General features: G+C 43.0%; 1 protein-coding gene across 2 annotated transcripts in view; it reads left to right on the forward strand.

Moving 5' to 3' along the window:
* Window positions 1-6,195: 6,195 nt before the first annotated feature.
* Window positions 6,196-21,411, forward strand: part of NADK2 (NAD kinase 2, mitochondrial) — a 32,509-nt gene continuing 17,293 nt past the window's right edge. For both annotated transcript variants that reach the window (XM_082075851.1, XM_082075852.1), the window contains exon 1: window positions 6,196-6,709. In XM_082075851.1, coding sequence (XP_081931977.1) covers window positions 6,212-6,709 — 498 coding nt within the window. In that variant the 5' untranslated portion in view covers window positions 6,196-6,211. The remainder of the gene's footprint in view (window positions 6,710-21,411) is intronic.

The raw sequence follows: 21,411 nt of genomic DNA on the forward strand, positions 1-21,411 counted from the left end.
ACCAAGTATTATTTCTTTGTCATCCTCATAGCTGAAGAAATGTTCTGAAATATCTTAGGTCCCTTTAATTAAGGCAATTTTAACAAATTCTCAGTCTTGAAACTGCATCACACCTGAAGAGTCAAAATACAATTTAGTTTTCCCATCTGAACACATGTATGAAGTTGGAAGAAAAGCAGCTTCTTCCTGAATTCTCAGCGCCCTGCCAAGATTTAACATCCAGATGAAGCTGAACTAGCATCTGGATCATGCTGAGTCCTAAACAGCCTGCCAAAATTAGCACTTGTCTGACGTTGATTTAGCATCTGGATGACAGTAAGCTTAAGTGGGACTGGATTTTTGCCTTCAGGAAAAGGAGAGTGCTTCACAACAGAGCACCAGTATCAAATATTGGAGCACTGCAATTCTGTTTAACTCTTCAGTGTGCTGATAACAAAAATGTTCTTCCAATAAGTAGCTATACATTGTGTCCTTTTCTATCAGCCTCATTCCTGACCACAATAATATGTGCCTCATGAACCTTCATATTTCATTGCTGCAACTGATAGTCAGGAACAAAGCTCCATGCTATAAAAACTTCAGCAGTTGTAAACCACATCAGCCCTATGTATTTAGCAACAGGTCATGGTGATAACTTTGCCCTGGAGTTCAGCTGGCTTTGCACTAAATGCAGAGTTTGATTTCAAAGTCTGTCCTGATAATCAAAGCCTTCTCTGAAACATGATTTAAGCACTTAAGTGTCATGATATCCCTCTGAATTATACTATAACTGTAAAATCCTTGGCAAATGAAGGAGAGCTCCAGAGCAGGCACAACAGAACTTTTGCAGACACAGGACTTAAACTTTGTCATCTGCTCCCACAGCATAAGTAGCAAGGCTTATGATCATTAAAAAATAAACCAACCTTTGATCTGCCTCTTCCCAAAATCGTTACCTGTATACACAAGTATACACACAAAAACACATGACCATGCACACACTCTCCAACATGAAGCAGCATTTTCTAAAAGCTGAGGAGGAAAAGAGATATTTAATTACTTTGAAGAGTTTGGATACTGTGGTAATAGAGAACATGTAAATGCATGTATGTGCAGACCTATTTATAGTATGAACTTTTACTCTTGAGATCATAATACTTTATTTTATTTAGTCTCATTGCACTAAAATGCATTGTTTCTCAAGACTGAAGTCATGCTAACATGTAATATAATAACTTGGTTTTAAAAATGTAAAATTTGTCATTTTATGACAATCAGAGCAACAATTTCTATGCCTGAAAAGATAAACAATTTTCTTGCAGCTGTAATTTCCATCTAACTAGTTGTCTTATTTTGTGTCCCAGTTAATGTTTCCTACAGACAGTTCCTTCCATGCTGCAGAATTTCAAGCCTGCTTTCCTAAGAAAACAAGAATTAAACAGTTTTGTACTCAGTCCATCTACCTGTCAGTCTGTTCAGTTTCAGAAAAACTGGATGGGAGGTAGAAAGCTCAAAGACAATTTAAGTGCTTAAGGAAAACTGGCAGTTGTTGAGTGACAGAACTCAGAGTAAAGTATCCTTTGAGGAAAAAGTTTCAGGATAAGCTTGGTATTTTCTGTGAGGTTTGTGGGGTTGAGTGGTGCATTCCAAGGTGCAGCATTTTTGGGGGGGAAGGAGGGAAGGAGAAAGGAAAACCATGGAAGGACTGATAGCTCTCATTACTGTGGCCTGAAGAGGAGTATAGGGCTATGACCCAAATCCCTATGAAACTAGACATCACTAATTTTGCTGTTTGTGGAGCAACCTGTTTTTTTTTTTTTTTTCAGATGACTGTTATTTATTTATTTATAACAATTCCCAGTGATGGATTTATATACATAAGGAAAGCAGAGCTGAAAGCTCTTATGTATTACTGCAGTAACAATTTTTGAAAGGAAGGAAAACAATTCCTCATATAAGGATACACATGCATCTGCTGCTAAGAGTTTCTGGCAAAATCTACATGCATGGGTTAGCCTAAATGGCTTATTTTATGTCCTGGAGATGTTTGCATCTCTTCCTAAATCTTTCCACTCAGGTTTTCATGTAATCATCTTTAGCGACCTCTGAATTAGTTTTCGTGAACTATATGTAGTGTTTGGTAATGTCTCCATTGAATAAAGGAATACAGGGGAAACATTTAGCACATTTGATATTGCTTTCAGTCCTAGTGACAGCCTGTACAACACATACAGGGAGCAAAAGAGCATCCTCTTTTCCCTAGCCAGGTTTTAGAGGACTGACCAGTGAGACATGCTGGCAAGAAAATCTAGAAAGAAGCATACACTGCCTGTTCTACAGCAGCTGTCTGTCTAAAAAGTGGAGTTTGGATTTCTGAGTTGCCTTTCACAAACACAGAAATTATTCTTACAAAACAATGTGTCTGCAGCTCTTCGAGCATATTCAAATTGCTTCTGAAATGTAGAAGTCAGCTGTGTCAGTCTACTTCAGGGATGGTGTAGTTTGCGTAAGCAAAGACTGGGAAGAAAAGTAAATTTCTGTTAAATAAAACATTCTGATGGAAGTGTGGACAAGAAACCTTGCCCCTTCTCATTAGTTTTGTTTCAATAATTGAATTCACAAGAATAACTGCATTTATTCTTCTTTCTTCTGAAGCATCATCCTCTATTTTTTATTTATGAAGCAAATTATACAATCTAACTATGTAATCATTGATGAGGGTACATACGTTGCAATCAAAATGCAAGCACACATGGATAGAACCTGGGATCAGAAATTCAATTAGACTACAACTGCTAATGTGTTAATCTGCCTGATTTGTAAGATTCTGACATATCACACAAGTGATATGTTCTCTAAGCATTAGTCTGGAGTTCTCCTCTGCATAATCAGAATTAACAGCTGTGGTCAGCTGGGCTTAAAATCTGAGGACTCAGTTTTGTGAAATGTTACCATGATGGTCTGTTTACCTCCTCCTCTGAGAATGCAACCGGCACTGATAGCATTATCATTTTCAACACAAAGATAGCACTATCATTTTCAGGTATCAGTAGCACTTAGGGACATATAAAAAAAGCCTAAATGATTGGATTAGTTAATTATATATCTGGTTATTAATTAAATGATCACAAGAAGGCATTACTCACAGACTTCAACAAGGAGGAGAAATGAACAGTTGTCCTAGATTGTAACAGGAGTAGAAGCAATATGTGAATTCTTTTTGGATGAAAAAAAGTCTACATTTGGATGCCAACTTATGTAAAACTGTTGGTACAATTGTGCATTGACAGTTTTGCAGCTAGTATAATGACTTAGTAATAATTCAGTGTTTACATAGCAATTTTTCCGGTTACATTATTTTGTAAAACAGAACTATTTTGTTATATAAGCTTTTTCAAAAAGTCCACTATATAACTTGAAGAATGTAGAGCAAAGGATGCCTGGTTTTCTATGGATTTGTGTCTTGAAGTTTAAGTCACGTATTATCACTCCTTGGTGTCTAAAATGGGCATTACTCTAAAGCGTTTTCCATACTGCAGACAGTACTTCACGCCCAAAACAAAGTTAGTTGTAGTCAGCCAAGGGTTTGAATTATAGTGAATTCATCCATGCTCCATACTCATATCCTGTAAGAATAGCAGGCCAAAATGCCTGTGCTTACTAATTTAATTCTGTATGAACAAATCTGTCCCTTAATGCACTGGATATACTGCTCTGCAGTTACTGAAGATGGGGCATGAAGACATGTCATATGTCACAAACTGTGAATATATTTCAGAATAAGTGTCTTTTGACAGATACTTGTGTCTTTTTCCTGTGTACCAAGTGTATGTTCAAATCAAAAGTTGTAGTAACGGAAAGATTAAGTCATGTCTGTTGAACATCTGGTAAGTAGGTCCATTTACAAAGTAAGATGCAAAGAGTAAGTAACATTCCCCAAACTCTATTTTATGTGTTGTGGAAAGTGTAGGCATTTTTCCACCTAGACAATGGTGTGTCAGATGATCTGTGTACCCTTCAGCTAGTCTGTCAGAGACTTGCTTGTGGGAACCCTGGGTCAATCACTTCACACTCTGTGCCTCAGCTCTGCCTCCAGAGCATTACGATATCACCTACTATTCTGAATTTACATTTTAAATTATATATTTCATATTTTATGCTTATAATGCTTGCTATGGGCATTAATTCAGAGACCCTAATATAATAGCTGCATGACCTCAGAGTAAAATACTGATCCATATTCCATCTTGCCTTAGTGGTTGAAGCTGATTTATTTTTCAAAGAAAAATCCAAACAGTTCAATATAAGTAGGTAATACATGAAGCACAGAATCCTAGAGGTGCAGCTCAATGGTCAAGTTATAACATAGATACCACTCAAATCAGAGCTGTAAATTTTCAAAACCTCTTATATACTTTTGGTCTCCAGGATCTCATTTTAACTACTGCTTTGTACAATCCAAAAGTTAATAGTTACACAAAATGAGGCATCTCCAGGTTGGCAGAGGAATTAGGTATATTTAATTACTCTCCTGGTAATCTGGTTTGTGGTAGCTTCATTGAAGGCTAAGCTAATTAGCAGAGAGAAAATCCTCCTACCCATCAGTAAAGACTGCATGGAGCTTTTGTATTGTTACACAAGAGGAGGGAAGAGCTGAACAACTTTAGCTGCTCTCCTGTCCTGCGACTGTCTTAGCAAAGAACTGTAGAAGGGCTGCACTGTCAGGTAAAAGCTGCTGCTTCAATCTCTCTCCAGCCAGAGGCCATGACATCCCCCAGGGAAAAAACACACACAAGGTGAGTAAAGTGTGCATAAATGAGGCATTTAGTGCAGAAGTACTGTCTCTGAAAGCCCCTACCTGAAAAGGCAGTTAAAAACCCCTCAGTATTTCTAGATATCTTGCTTGCAATATCAAAAAATGATCAATTATTTAGTTGGTTTTTTTTTACGTGGACTTACAAAACAGACTCACATGCATTCACAGCACTGCTGCACAGGTCTTTTCCCAAACCTGCTGCTTTTAGCTTGCTACCTGTTCTGCACTTCCTCATCCATTGTTACCGATGTAATAAAGACGAGAACAGTCATGAATACGAGACAGACTTCTCAAACTACATTTCTTATCAGATGCTCACAAAATGTGGTATTTAGTAATTTTAGAACAATCAACCTGTTGTCTTTTTATAACTTTCTAAGTCCTTTTCCTCAGAGTTTTAACAACGAAGCCAGCCAGCTTCCCAGCCAGGCACCTCAATCACAGAATGTCAGGGACTGGAAAAGACCTCCAAAGATCATCCAGTCCAATCCCCAGCTGGAGCAGGAACACCTACATGAGGTTACACAGGAATGTGTCCAGGTGGGGTTTGAATGTCTCAGAGAAGGAGACCCCACAACCCCCCTGGGCAGCCTGTTCCAGTGCTCTGGCACCCTCACTGTGAAGTTTCTTCTAATATTTAAGTAGAGCCTCTTGTGTTCCAGTTTGAACCCATCACCCCTTGTCCTATAATTGGTTGTCACCGAGAAGAGCCTGGCTCCATCCTCATGACACTCACCTTTTACATAAACATTAATGAGGTCACCCCTCCGTCTCCTCCAAACTAAAGAGACCCAGCTCCCTCAGCCTTTCTTCATAAGGGAGATGCTCCACTCCCTTCATCATCTTTGTTGCCCTGTGCTGGACTCTCTCCAGCAGTTCCCCGTCCCTTCTTGGACAGAGGGGCCTCACCGAGGTCCCCCTCAGGATTTCCACAGTCTGCTCAGTACCGATTCCTGCCGCCGCCAGCTCACACACGAACACAGCTGCCTTCATTCCCCGAAGTGTTATCACAGGCCGGGGCTGAGCGGCGAGCCGGGAGCGGACCCGGCAGCTGCGGACCGGGCCCTTCGCGCCAGCCGCGTACCAGCCTACGTGCCTCGCGCCCCGTCCCGACCGCCGGCGCCGCACAGGCGTGTCGGGAGAAAGGCACCGCGCGCCCGGCGCATGCGCAGTTCGTACTCCCGATGCGCGGGACAGCGAGCGCTCGCCACGCGCTCCCCCCGCCTCCCCGTCCTTGGGTCAGCGCGGTTGGTCGAGCAGACCGCATGCGCACGCGGCTCCGGGCCCGGCTCGGGAACGCTCCGCGCCTCTCCTGCCCCGCCCCTGCAAAGGGTGGGTGTCTAACGACGCTCTTCCCTATTGGTGGAGGCGGCGCCTGCGCGCGAGGAGGGGCGGGGCCCGCGGCGCGGCGGTGCCATGTGTGCCGAGCGCTGCCGGGGCGCGGAGTCCGCCTCAGAGCGGGGGCAGCGGCCGCCGGGCAGCGCTGCGCTCTCCCGCCCGCAGGCCCCCGCCCCGGGCGGGGAGCGAGCCCGGGCCATGTGCTCCGTGCGGGGCTTTCTCTACGGCTACTTCTGCCTCGCCAGCCGGGCGGCCACCCGCCGTGCCCTGCTGCTCTGCCAGAGGGCGGTGGGGACCTCCTCCGCTGTGCCCGGGCTGCCGCTGCTCGGCGGTACCCGCCGGTGCCTCCTCGCCCTCCGCGGGCTGAGTCCCGCCGCCCGCTGGGCGGCGGCAGGGCGTGGGGCGGCGGGGCCCAGGCCGTGCGCGCCGCGGCGGCGGGACAGCAGCGGACTGGGGGCGGCGGGTGGCGGGTTCCGGCCGTCGCGGGTGGCGGTGGTGGTGAAGACGACGCGGTACGAGTTCGAGCAGCAGCGGTACCGCTACGCCGGGCTATCCGAGGAGGATCTCAAGCAGCTGGTGAGCGGCGGGAGGGGGCGGCGGTCCCAACCTCCCCGGGCGCAGCCGCCGGTGTGGCGGTGGGTCCGGGAGCAGAGGAGCTTGAGGCGTTACCGGGGCGGTGCGTGCGCTGCTCACTGGGCCGGGGCGTCCGGAGTGGGCCTGGGGCTTCTCCTCGCCTCGATGCGCGGGGCGGCACCGGGGGCGCGGCCGCTGCCGGGCGGCTCTGCCCGTCCCGCCGCCTCACCGGGCCCCAGAGCTCGACTCTGAGCCGCGGTAGCCCGGGAGGGGCGCTCCTGGCGGCGCCCCTTACCCGCTCTCCCTTCATCTGTTGCAAATTACCGAGGGATTTGTGTAGTAAGCGCGTTTGGGTTTTATCCTCGGAGTGATTCCAGCAGCCTTCAGTAAGTTGCAGGGTGTTTTCTCTTGCAGCGTGTAATATAAAATGTGTTTAGAGAAGTGCATGCTGAGAAAAGCACTATGTTGTGAAAATTACCTCTGAGACTTAGAAGGGACTCATTCCCATTTCTCCCGCCCCTTTGCTCTGTCACCTTGCTTTATTTCATTCTCCAGGTATTTTTCTAAAAAATCCTCCAGCTGAGCAGCCAAATCTGTTATTCACATCCGTCTTGCTCCAGTTTTTAGAAAAGCCCATTTATTTGGTCTTTAAGAAACATTCAGCACAAAACCAGGTAGCTGTTCCACCAGTGAAGGTGTGCTAAGGAAAGGAGGTATCTCTGAGTGCTGATGTACACACCCAGTGACTAGTGTCTTCATCTCCACCAGGCTTAGTGACCCCATCCTGTTCTCCACATCCCTGTGACTGTCTCCTTTTGGTGCTCATCTGCTGCTGGTGGAAATAAAGCATGGTACTCTATGGAGATGCTTTGGTCGCCAGCAGTACAGGTCATGAGCTCGTATTATTGTCTTTATCCTGAATAAGGCCCGTTAATTTGTGTCTGTCTGGTCTTTGGTCTCTTACAACTGGAAATGTTGTAGACCTCTACTTTTTTGCAGTGCTTGGGTTAAACTTGAAAGTGTGTTTAACATACATAGCAGGGACAAATGCTGTGGTTGCTATAGCTTTGTTTTGCAAAGCGCTAGGATAAAAAGTACAGTATCTAAAGCAAGATTGTTCTTAAATTTTTCAGCGTACTTTGGTCATCCATCTCCTGTGGAATTACTGTCCAAACATTTTTACTTCTTTTGTAAAGCTCTAGTCAAATTTTATATGGCACCAAGTTTAACATGTAAATATCAACGCGTGTTCTTATTCTCAGCTACATGTAGGTTCCTGTTGCTGACATGCCCCTGTGCTTCCTTTCATACGGTAGCTGTGGAAAAGCAATGTATTTCACAGCTAATCTCTAAGACTGGTTTTTGTCTTTTTTAAGCTTCTTTTGAGGAAGCTTTTCTTGCTCTTAAGTGTAGAGAACCAGGTTGTCCTTAGTGCACAACTAAAACCAGGAAAAACAGAATGTTTGGTCACCTTTCCCTAACCGCATGTGTACAGGCAGGAATGGGACAGTGAATTACTAAGCAAGCAGTGTCCTCAGCATTGCGGAGTCCTGAAGGTGCTTCTGACTGAATGTAACAATAGTTGCAGTTCCTCTTCTCACAGGAATGCAAGTTTTGCATTTTCGGTAACCTGTGTCTCTCTGAAGGTGCATTTTCAAAAAAGTAAGTGAACACACGGTGTCTGACTGCAATAGTTGCAGAAAAACCTTAGAGTTTGTCCTTTTGGAGGAACTTACAGGTATAAGATAATTTTCCATATATAGGAGAATTCTAGAATTTTTATTTTAGGACTGGTGGTTTTTAAAATCTAGCTTTCCTGTGGAAATACCTCTGCATGAGGGCTTGCAGCAGTAAAACTCATGATGTTGCCAGGTAGCCTAACTTGCCTGTGTGTGTAGCAATATCAAGTTTGGCTCTTGCCATATCAGTGGGAGTACAAAGATTTACTCAAGAGCACACTGAAAAGCTCTTCCAGAATGTTATCTTTTGAAATGTGAAATAAGAGAGTGAAGGAATTTTCCTTACTGCCCATTTCTGAAATTTTTTAGCTGACCTGTAAAAGTTTCTCTGTTCACATTTTTACATTCTATTGTGACTGATCTCTTCCCCCGCCTCAAACTGTCTGAGCTAATGGCAGCCTCAGTAAATACGTTGGGTGAAGGTTCAGGAAACTCTTACCCCCTGTGCTGTGGGCAGAGATCACTTCTTAGCGGAGTGATTGTTGCAAACTGTGCCTGGCCCTCTGTGCCGTACTTTGCGGGCAGCTTGGGAATGCAGTGCCTTTTGCTTCCTGAGGTTAGGTGTGCTCTGTGTGTGCTCTGTGCTCCCTGTGCCCCTGCTTCTCCTGGGGAAGCTTCAGATGCTGTTCCCAAGGCTGCTGATCCCGGAGAAATGGGGCCAGAAGCTGCCCTTGGACCTGCAGCAAGTCCCTGCTGCTGCTGCCGCCCAGGGTGCTGCTGGGTTTATCCTACAGGTTATGAATTGCAGCTGTCGTGCATGGGGGCACATGGGGGCTCGGTGGCCAAACAGCTGTGCAGAGGGCAGGGTGGGTGTCCAGGCTTCCAGGACAGTGCTGTTGGGGCAGTGGCAAAGAGTGAAAGCAAAAGCGCATGGGAGAGGTTTGGGTTGCCTGATGCTGTTAGATAACCCAGAGGATGGGTTGGTGGGTGGGTGTGTTACATTGCAGGTGCTCAGGCTCTGGTGATCCTGGAGCTGGCTGGTGGTGGGACAGCATGGAGATGTGAGGGGGCCCATACCACAGATCTTCAGGTGTCCAGATGCTGACTATCTGAAATACAGAAGTTCAGTTTCAAGGCAATGTTAGAGGCTTATATTTGAGAAGCTGTACCTGGGCTTGTTTGCCTACCGCTTGCAGTTAGAAGAGATGTTTGCAAGTTCCTAGAAGATGACTGTCTCTATTTGGAAGCTTCAAATTTTAGTATAACATAGACAATGATCATCATGGGCTTAAGCAGTTGTGCCTGGTGACAGAAACAGGAGAGCAGACCTGAACTTAGCTGTTGCAGTCAATGTGTTTGTGTAATAAGACAGAAAATGCAGAAAGTCAGTCAATGCAGAAGTGACACTGCATGTGTGCCTTTGGGCACCAATCCTCATTAAATGAAATTTGTTCCATATTTAAGAAGGCTGAAGATGAATCATTGGTGTGCAGCAATAGATATTGAAGTATGATACAGATCATAGTATGTATCATATATATGATATATTCTATAAATCACAGCATACTTAAAGAATCAGAATATCTGAGTATCAAAGTTGGCTGGCTGGTGCTTCTAATGGCAACAGTGGCCCTGAGCAGCTGTGGCCTAAATGCTTCTGTGGCCTTGCTTTTGGGCACACCAAGTGAGTTGTACTGTACAAATGCTACTGAATGTTGCAGAGTCAAAGCTGCAAGGTCACAATTCCCAAATTCTTTCTCTGTGCAAACAGAGACCAGGGTGGCGAAGAAGCAGCAAAAGAACAGAGCAGTTGGGGAAGAGATGGAGAGCAAGGGTGAACACTCTTCAAATGAAGAGTGGTAGATCTGTGAATGATTAAGTCTTTCATTGCATCTCTACGCACATGTTATACATGCTTGCTCCAGGTGGTTGTTTTTATATATCTTATGGCAGATGCTTACGCGCAGGTCTTCTAAATCTCTTTATAGCTGTACCTAATCACATCTGACTATTGTAATTAGTATTCTAATTCTGAACTATTTTGAAAATTGTAATTGAGTGCTCTGAATGCTGTTGTCTAGGGGAGGATTTTAGAGTCTTTAGTTCAGAAGGGAGATTAGAGACCTATAAAAATGAGAGATTTCTCTTCTAATACCAGGAAAGGAAAATGCCCCCAAGTGACCCAGCACTTTAAAAACAAGTGTTGCATCACTAAATTCTGTGCATCAAATCACACAAGAAATAGTTTTGTTTTCCTTCATGAGATGTAACAAGACTGTGGGATTTCTAACACAGTTACCAGCTTAAAGTTAAATAAAAATTAGTCATTTTCTTAAGTCCCTACAAACAGTTTGCTTACCACAAATGACAGCAATTTGAATTTCCTCTGACTTGGTTATTGGGATTGGCGTCTAAATACAGCTGGTTATGAAAACGAAAGATCCAGTCAACTAATAAGGCTGCTGTATGTCCTGACTCTTCATTTAACTCTCAGCAAACCCATGCAGAGCAAGCATTGTTGTTGTCCTTACGTAAGCTAAGAGAGCTGAATATGCCAGTAGCATTAATAGATAAAGCTAATTTCCTGAGTCCTGTTTTTTCTTGATAGTGCAATTGAGATACAGCTGGTGACTTCTCAGTGCTGGAAGGTGTCTAGGGAAGACCAATGATTTAGCTGTCCAAACACACTTCATATGTGGTTTTAATTACCTTTGAAAATGTCTTGTCAGATGAAAAGTTGTTTGTTTTGGTCTTGAACAGGGAAAATTATTCGGTGTGGACCACAGCTGATATTATGTTGTGGCTGGTTAATGTGTCTTTATTTGGAGTGGGGAGGGAGAAGAAGGAGTTGGAGTTTGGGACAAGTTTTGGCTCTTTTGGACCACTGCAACAAGTTGGTAGGGATGGTCATCTCAGAAGTGTGAAGTTCATACAGCTTTCTTGCAAACTGGTATCCACGTAGAGAAGAGGTAACCTGTCAGCAGGACGTTGCCTCCTCTAAAAGATGCAGAACATGAACTTCGGTGTCCTGAGCAGGGCTGGTCCAGGGGGAGGAGAGCTTCAGCTGGAGCTCCTGCTGTCTGGTGCACCAAAACAATCCCACAGAACTGTGGAGGGTGGGGAAGGGGGGGTTGTATTGGGGTGTGGGACACCTTTCCCCTGCATTCCCCCCCAATTCCTAATTTAAGTGTTTTTAGCACCAGCTGTTACTGATCTGCACGTTAAAGCTGTCGTGTTTGTTAGGAAATTCTCTATTGGGATAAATGTACTATTTTACCTGTAATGTGATAGGTGATTGATTTTTTTTTTTTTTTTAATTACAAAAAAAAATTTCTTAACCACCTTTTACATGAAAGGGTGAAAGATACATTTTTAGTATTGCTTTTGAATTACCTTTCCTAAGTACTAGTTTTTCACATTTGGGAATTTCACAGTACCACCCCAAGGTGGGGTTTTGGAAACTAGCCAGGTATTTAATTCTTAGTTTCCTGTTTTAGAGAGCTGTGCTTCAACCCAGGTGTGTGTGATCCACTAGAACTCAAATTACAAAATGTTACCCAAATATTTTCAAAACACCAGGATTTTTACAGATACAGGGAAGGCAGCAGAAGGAAAAAGTATTATGCAAACTTCAAAGTTCAGCAGAATTCTAATTTTAAAATTAAATCAGATAATTCAGCAGTCTCTTCAAAAATTGTGTTTTGTTTTCTTAAAAAAACACAGTTGAGCTATTCTAAAAAGCAGTAAGTACTAGGGTATTTACTCCACGTTCTCTTGTGGATCCAAATGTACAGTGGTACATTTGAAGGTAATATCTTTAAATAGAAACTTATTTAATGAGTGAAGTGGTACTGTGAAGCTTTTTATCCTTCTGATGAATTCAGACTACCCATCTCTGCTTATGTTTTAATGTGAATTATTTCAGTAGTTGTTCCAGGGAGCACATAAAAGTGCCTAAAAACTGTTAGGACTGTTGTTAGCTGTACCTCACCCTGAAAAGGCCTCATCTCAATCTACTGAATTTGAAGCATTCAGGACAGAGGTTATAGTGCACCAAGGTTATATAAAGGTAAAGACACTTCTTTCAGAAATAAAATTTTTGAGCTAATCCACTGAAAACTTGGATGTAAATGTTTTTCACGTTACACAATCTCTATGTACAGTTGTTCATCTTTACATTTGAAATTTGTTATACTTGAATCAATGTTAAGTAACTTCAGTTCCATCTGTTTTTTAAAAAAGTTCCTCCTAGGTTGTCATTCTGTCATAAGAGGAGTCTGGAAAATGATGGAAACAAATGGGATGTACTAATTCATTTTTCCACAAGATTTGTTTTTTCCAGCAAGCTATTCTAGTACACTCAGTCATATATAGCAAATAGATGCAAAAGTATGGTGTTCCAGTGTACCTGAATTAAAATTCATGGACTACCTCACCAAGCACCTGATAGTATATACAGCTGAAAAAGACCACTTTTTGGAAGTGATGTTAATAATTGTTTTAAAGTAGTTATCTAGTTGCAATTTATGATATGTTGGTATCCTGCTGAATTAGTGAGAACTGAGTGATTGAATTGCCTGGATTGCACTGAATTTCTAGAAACTTACCAGTGCAAGAAAGTAGTTACAGCTCTGTTTATAGTTAACACAACAATTTGCTCTGCATTAGCCGTTGAATTAAAACCACTATGTGCATTCCTCAGTTGTGGTTAAAAAGACAATAATACTTTAATGTGGTAGATGAAGAATTAGAAAACAGTTTGTGGCATTTTTACTTTTGTTCATGTACAGATCAAACTCTTGCCCCAAAGCAGCATTTCTGTAAAGCCTCAGGAACATAGCATTGCCAGTTTCACATTCCACGTGAAGAAATTGTTCAAGTCAGCTGCTACAGAAGTGATGTCATACAAAATGCTACAATATACAATCCCCTTGATATTCGTTACTCTACAGCAGATATAGAGGCAGCATTTGAAAGGCTGCCATGGCTGTGTATTGAAAGCTAGGGGTCTAAGTTGCTGAAGAAAACAGTGAGGAAAGTATAAGCAAAAAAATTTCCTAGCTAAAGTGGCACAGTGGGCTTCTACAGCACGAGAGATGACACAGAAAACTGGTAGAAAATGAGCAAAAGGGCAGGAGCAATATTGGAAACAATTCTGAGCAATCAACAACTTGATTAGTAAATGAGGTAACAGCAGACAGGCAAGAGTGTTGGTCAGATAGGACCAGCCTACTGCCTTGCCTTTGTGGTAGGTATTGACCTACTGCATAGGTTAACCTACCACAGTTTTTTATAAACAAGCCATTAATGGCCTGTATAATGTCTAATAACCCAGGCTGGGAAGGGAGGCAGAACTGGGCTGAGAGTCTGCAGCTTGCAGTGCAGCAGTGGTTTGTAACTGAAGACTTGATTAATGTTTAAAGCTTTGTAGAGAACTTAAACCTGAGCCGAAGTAGGGCCGATTATCCGTAGGACTTTGTTTTGGGAAGCTGCATGTTTTGCTACTGCTTTAGCTAAGGTAAATGATTATTATTAAAGCCATCCTGTAAACAGTGTTTGTGGATTGCATTTTTTTAACTGTTATCTGACACCAATCATTTTAAGTCCATTTGGGATCTGCAGGTGCTCAGTGAAACTGATTCTCAGGTTCACTTTGAGAGGGCCTCAGAGCACTCCTGCTAGTCTCAATTACCTGGACCAAAGGTCTCTGAAAGAACTGGATGTCCCCAAATGAGTAAATCTGCTAGTACTGCAAGCATGATTTTGCTTAAACCTGCCCTGTTGTTAGCGAAGAAGTTGAGCCGGAGTCTTATCAAATAAAGCATGAATTCACTGACGTCAAGGTTTAAGGACCTTGGTTAACCAAGGTTAAGGAGAATGGAATTTTTCAACAAAAACTAAAATTCAGCTGGTGTTTTTTTCCCAAATGTGGTGACCCTACCATGTCTTTTTTTTTTTTTCTCTAGCAAAACCATGCAATATCAGACTTCATGTGAAAGCAAGTAGGAGAGCACGCTTCCCCTTCTGAGAAGGTTAATTCAAGAAACTTCTGTGAAAGCAGAATCACAGAATTGTAGAATGGTTTGGGTTGGAAGAGACCTTAAAGATCATATGGTTCCAACACCTGTGTCTTGGCAGGGTCACTTTGCACTAGACCAGGTTGCTTAAGCCCCATGCAACCTCACCTTGAACACTCAGCCTGTCCTCACAGCAGAGCTGTTCCAGCCTCTGATCATTTCTGTGGCTCGTCTGGCCCCTCTCCAACAGGTCCATGTCTTTCCTGTGCTGAGGGCTCCAGAGCTGGACACAGCATTCCAGGTGGGGTCTCACCAGAGCAGAGGGGCAGAATCACCTTCCCTGGCCTGCTGAACATGCTGCTTTTGATGCAGCTCAAGATACTATTGGCCTTCTGGGTTGGAAGTACATATTGCCATCTCATGTCCCATCTTTCATCCACCAGTACCCTCAAGTCCATCTTGGCAGGGCTGCTCTCAATCCCTTCATGCCCCCAGCCTGTATTGATACCAGGGGTTGCCCTGATCCAGGTGCAGGACCCTGCACTTGGCCTTGTTGAACATCATGAGGTCCACATGGATCTGCTTTTCAAGTTTGTCCAGGTCCCTCTGGATGGCATCCTGTCCCTCAGGTGTGTCAATTGCACCACTCAGCTTGGTGTCATCTGCAGATTTGCTGTCATAAGTATAAATACAGCAGTTGAAGCTCCTAAGTGATAATTGTCATGATAATTGTCCTCTAGTTAGAGGAAATTACAGGTGGCATGCGGTCCTATACTTGAAGTGAAAGTTGGTGTCATATCCAAACCTGGACATGTGTTGTATTCAGCCACCAAATTCAACTTCCCAGTCAGTTTCAGCTGATGCTGTCAAACCCACTGAATGTTCAGGATTGCTGTGGTGGTGCATCAAGGAAATCCTCTTCTGTGGAGCACTTGAAATGTGTCTCTGAAGTGCAGATTTCCACTTGGCAGGTTCTGCCATGGCTAACTGCTCAGTTTATCTCTTTTGTCTTCTGCATTTTAAGATTCAGAAGCTAAGTCATGCTTTAATCCTATTTGTTTGTATGTGGGTTACATTACAAATAGGAAAGCTTAGTAAGTGATTTGAGCTCTTAGAAAGTTCAGTGTTTGTCTGACCTGTGAAGAAAACTGGATTTTTTTAACGTGACAGGTGAAGATTTAACTTACCTAGTAGTTAACACTAGAACATAAGAAATTTACTTGCATGCAACCATAGATGCCAGTCTTTGGCACTTAAGCAAATATTGAGTCAGTGTTTCTTATTTGTCAGGGAAGCTGAGGAGTGTATTATTTGAGGCTTGTGCTATATTCAAAGCTTTTCTAGTGTAAGTTCAAAACTTAATGCTTTTGGAATTTTTTCTTTTTCCATTTTCCTGTCAAAATAAATGCTTGTTTCTTTTAAAACTGAGAGAACTAACTTTGTCTATACCTGGGAAGGGGGGCAATTTCTCTTTAAGAGTGCTGTACTCTGCTGAGAAATGGTTAGATGTTTTTGTCAATGTCTTAGTATTTTCATCTTCATGTTAAACTCCTGTGTTCAGCTGTTGCTTTCTAAATCCATTTGTTTGGTGGTTCTTGCTGTAAAAATTAGCCAGATTGGCAAGCTGTAATCTGTTCTTGTTTCCCTGCTGGGGTGCATGTGTGGGCAAGTTCATTGTGGAAAATTAAGAGAGCAATACTTTCTAGATCTGTGTGTTTTTTTGTTTGTCTATGTTTGTTTGTGGGATTTTTGTGGGTTTTGTTTTTCTAATCAGATATTTAACAAGCAACTGATTGGTACACTGAGGCATTAATTCCACCTGATGCAGTGGCAGTTTAAGGCAAGATGAAGGTTAGTGCTGTCAATCCAGGATTAGCATAATAAAAATAATATGAATATATGTTTCATATATGCATATTCATATATAGGCACAATAGATTGGGAAGGTTCCTGTTAATCTTGGTGTACTAGGATGAGATGTAGAAAGTGGTTGATTCACATTTGCATTCTGGACAACATTCACATTACTCTTTTGAGAGAGCATGCTGTTCTATCCTAACGCCTAGGTTGGCAACGCCAGTGAGAATTGGCTGTAGCTTTTCTTTTTCCCATTCGCTAACTCAAGGATCATAATCCAAATATGTGGACAACAGTGGGTATTTGGGTGTTATTCGGCTTCCTGTTTTTGTTTTTTTTTCCATATTTGCGGCTACAAACCATGTCCTCCTTGTGCAGCGTGGCTCCTGGAGGGCCAGCGTTACCAAAGGACAGCAGACCCAGCGTCCAAACCCAGTGGGGTGAGGCTTGCCAGATGTGAGAGATAAGGCTCCAGGAGGAAGGAGCTCTGTGAAGAATTATCCTTTTATCAAAAAAGAATCTGGCCAGAAGATACCAGAACTTTTTTAGACATGCGTGCTAGACCTTTTGTCCTTCATTCTCCTAAGGAAAAATAGCTCCATTATAGGGCACATTCTGCTCACCTGAGTGTGTTTTCCAGTGCAAGCTCTTCTGGAAGTCTGCTTTGCATCACATCTCTGCTGTGAGGTTTAAGAATACTGAGACTGTTCCTGAATATATTTTTGGCCAGTTTGTCCGTGTTTTCTTATGCTAATGTACTTATAGCTACAGTAGTTCTCATGTAAATATTAATACATTTTATTTTACATTCTTGTGGGCTGTTGAGGTCAGATTAATAGGCCTACAGTTGCTCTTGTTTCTTCCCACTCTTCGTGAATACTTCTGCTTTTCAGAACTTCCACTAATGCCACCTGTAGCTGACTACCCTTGTGCTCTTATGTGACATTTCCTGCACATTTTAGCCTTATTTTTTTCCTGTTCTAGGAGCCTCAGCAAGTGGGACTTGGCAAACAGCATGCTTCCTGTGTGTTTGCAGACCTAGAGCTGATAACTTCTGTTCATCAGTACTTTTCCTTTGCTCTTACTGATCTTTGCAGATAACCGCTGGAGGGAATTACTCAACCTGCAGTGCGGGGCTCCAGACCTGTGTGTGGCCCCTCACGTAGGCTTTTACAGCTTCCACACCAAGAAATGCCAAGTATTCTGCAGTTTGAAGGTCCTGAGCTCTGTAGGAATAGTGTTTTTATTTTCTCACCCATGTCTAGAGGGTCATTCTGCAGTTTCTGGAAGAATATCGCTAAGTTGAAATGTTGGGATTTTGTAGTATACTCCTTTTACTGACCTGACAGGCTTCTTCCCATTCTTTGTTATTTTTTAAGTTCTCTGTGTTACTAAAGTAAGTTTTGCAGGAGTGTATAGTACTACACCATGACACTTAGTTAAGGATTTTTTTCCATTTTATGAGGTTTTCTTCAGTTTCATGGGCCAAACATATCCTCTTATTCCATGGAAGGAAGTGACTTTTTATAAAAAGGCTAGTGGTGAAATGAAGTAGGATTATTTTGGATGAGAACTTTTTGCTGTAAAATGTCAGAGCTCTGTTGTTTCACTTCATTTAAGTCTTAATGAGGATTTTAAAAAACAAAACCCAAAGAAACTACCTTATAGAAAGCTGCTTACATAGGTGTTACCTGACGTTTGGTATCTGTTTTTCTTCAGGTAGACTTGGTGCTCAGATCAAATTGTTACTCCATGCAGTTTCAAATGCCAAATAAACTCAATATGTGTCTGTCATAATAGCTGTTTCTTCACATTTTAGCCAAGAATGGCAATACTTGTTACAAAGACACCTGCTCTGTAAGACTTTTGGACTTGCTTTTGAATGTTGAAAGTGGAGGCTGGCCTGTCAGACCCTTTCCTTTTGGAAGGATGACCATGACAATTGTAAATCAGAGCTTCCTCTGAAGAAAGAAGTATTTGCATGTTGTCTTAATGCAGAAGCTAAAACCAATGGGCCTTTTTGAGTGGTGGGTTGGTAAGACCCAGGCCTGGGTTCACAGGCCTGTCCGATGAGTGGGCTCAGGAGCCAGGCTCTCCTGCAGTCTGGGGTTTTTTGTACATCGCAAGTTCCTCCCAGGCTCTTTGGGAAGGTGATCATGTACACAGCAACTCAACCGTCTGATCTTTGCCTTCAGCTCTTTTAGACCAAAAAAGAGGTGGTGGTCTGTAATTTATCTTGTTCTTTATCCTTGGTGCAGAGCTCTTTTAAGGAGTATTTGTTGTTGTTTCAGTGTTCAGATCCTGGCTATGAGGCAGGATCAGAGGCAGTAGGCTCACACTGAAACAGAGGAGGGTCTGTCTGAACATTGGGAGACACTTTTTCACTGTGAGTGTGGCTGAGCACAGGGACAGGTTGCCCCCAGACGTGGTGGAGGCTCTGTCTGTGAAGGTCTGAAGCCTAAAGACAGGGTCCTAGGCAAGTGGTTCCAGGTGGCCCTGTGTGAGCAGGGGGCTTGGACCAAATGATATCCAGAGGTACCTTCCCACCTTAGCCACTCTGTGAGTCTGTGGCCTCTGGCAACAAGGGCCGTAGGCACTTCTCTTCTTCTTTGGAGCAGTTACACGAAAAGCAGCTGATGATCAGCATTCCTGTTCGATATACTTGACTGTGGTTAGGCTCCGGCAGGTTCTCACTTTGTGGGTGCTTAGATGAATGGGCTGGTGAGTTATTTATCTCTGAACTAGAGGGATGAGGCTAGAGATGAGCAGCATGTTTTTAATCTCTGGAGCCTTTTGCAAATTAGGACGATTCATTAACTCCGTAGATGTATCTTCACCATTTAAACTCAAGGCCCTATTTTGTTGCTTAGTGATACCTGCTTGCCTGATCTAGAGATAAATTCAAAGAGGAGACCTCTACCCATATGATACCTGCTCTGTGGTCCTGCTCTTAGCAAGAGTGGAAGTATCCCTGGAAATTCTTCAGCCAGTCTTGAGGATACAGACAGTTTATTCGCTAAGCATCTTCTTCTGCCTTGTGAAGACGTTGTTGAAATACTTTAACACACCTAAGGGAAATGTAAGTTACAGAATAGACACTGTTCCACACCAGTGACACTACCCGTACCTGTCCTTGCTAGTAGTGCCTGTGAAACGTTATCTGTAGGCTCGCCACTGATGTTGGTGACTCAAAGGCCTGAACATGATCATACAGAGATTCATTACACTCTCTTTGTTCTGAGAGTGAAGCTCTTTGACCAAGTTGAAAGATAGCATGCTGACAGATTAGCCAAATAAATAAGGTACATAAAATGGCAAGATGGAGTTTTTGGTACCTGTTGTGTGTGGAAATAGCAGCCTGAAAAACGTATGCTGCAGCAGCAATCTGCTTTTCAGGTGCTCGTCTTTCATTCATGGCAGATATTTCTAGAGGAGGCATGAATGGGAACCCTGATTTTAGCAGTATAGTTGATTTTTTTGAGGTTATTTGCTGTGGATTTCTTGTTCTTTCTGGTAGTAAAACAAGGTAAATTTGTGCTTCAAATGTATAATTGAAAATCCCTCTTCTAGCAAATTAGACCTGTGGTGCTCAGAAGCAGATGTTGCCTGTGGGAGGCAAATACCTTCTTTTCTCCTTTCCACTTACATTTTTCTGCCCCAAATGGATCATGAGAGGCTGACAGCAGACCCTGCAATGGGCAGAGCTGTAACTGGCCATGGCCCTGTATACTGTTTCCCTCCCCACAGCAGAACAGGAGCACCGTTCAGGTTCCCTGTGCAACACCATGGGCACTGGAGGAGCAAAATGTGTGCAAGCATGGTAGTGGGGAGTAGAAACAAGGAGTGTAGGTCTGTGAGGCAAAGTGATGGGACATAACACCATGTACCACAGTAAATCAGTATCAACAGGTTTTCTCTGGTTATTTTCTGATCACTCACGTGCTTATCTGTGTGTGGGACTAATCACGGCTGGAAGCCACTTCCATTTCTGCCTGTAGTGGTGTTGGTGGCATCCCCGCAAAGTCCAGGAGCAGCTCTGCTGGAGGCAGTTTCCTGATCCCAGCTGTAAGACCACCTAAAGATTTTGTTCTTGCAGGTCAGTTGCTGATTGTAAACACTGTTAATAGGACTGTGATGCAGTTCCAGAGCAACCAGTTCCATTCTTTTCTGCAATTCCTTCAGCACTGAATCTTTCTTTTTGCTTAGCTCATGTTTGGATTACTTGACATCAACAGTTTTGGGTGAAGAAAGATTGCATTTGTTGGGCATTGGATTGCAGTTAACTGTAATTGTCATATCTTGCCAGTCCTCCCCCCTTTGCTGTGGAGTTCTGTGGTATGGGAGTCTCTGTGGAAATGGAATTAGATGTGGCTCTCTGGCACCATTTTCTCTTGGAAGGGTGTGCAACAGTGAGTAAAGGCACTTGAGTAAGTTGTTGGAAGTGCTTGTTCAAGGTATCTGGCACAGATTAATTTCTCTACACAAATGCTAGGAGAAGTTCTGGTTTTAACTGGTCAGGGCAAAGGAAGCAATGGCAGTATAATTGGAGAATAACTCAGGCTAGAAGGAGCCTCAGGAGTTAATCTAGTCTAGCCTGCTGCTGAAAGCAGGATCACTATAATTATGAGAATGTGTTTATAAACTCATTTTGCTTAACATCCCTTCCACCCTCTTCTACTTGCTTAATCTCCATGCAAACTTGTATGGGGCAGTACCAGCCCCACATGAGCACTTGCACAGAAACCTGTTTCAAAAAAATCCAGTCTTCGGCCAGCAGTCTGATCTGCCTGCTCATAAGAGTCTATCTATATGAACTGCAAAACATTCATATGGTCTAAAAGTTGTGTGAAGATTTGATTTAAATTCTCTGACTTCCAAGAAGAATGCTGCTAAAATAGAATTGCTAAATACTGTTTATGTTGTTATTGCTATGAATTTGTTTGAAAAATCTGGTTTATAATCCAGGGGACATTGTCAAAGGTAGTAGGTAGAATGTCCTTACGCTTTTTTTGACACAGGGGACGTGTCACCTTTGTCAGCACTCGGCAGTCTGCCATTTTAGCTCAAATACAATTAGAAGGTCAATTCTCTAGGTATTTCAAAGATACATGTTTTCTTAATTATTGTTCCTGTTGCATTTTCTGTTGTCCTC

The sequence above is a fragment of the Streptopelia decaocto genome, assembly GCF_964273445.1.
Source record: "Streptopelia decaocto genome assembly, chromosome: Z".
NCBI classification, from domain to species: Eukaryota; Metazoa; Chordata; class Aves; order Columbiformes; family Columbidae; genus Streptopelia; species Streptopelia decaocto.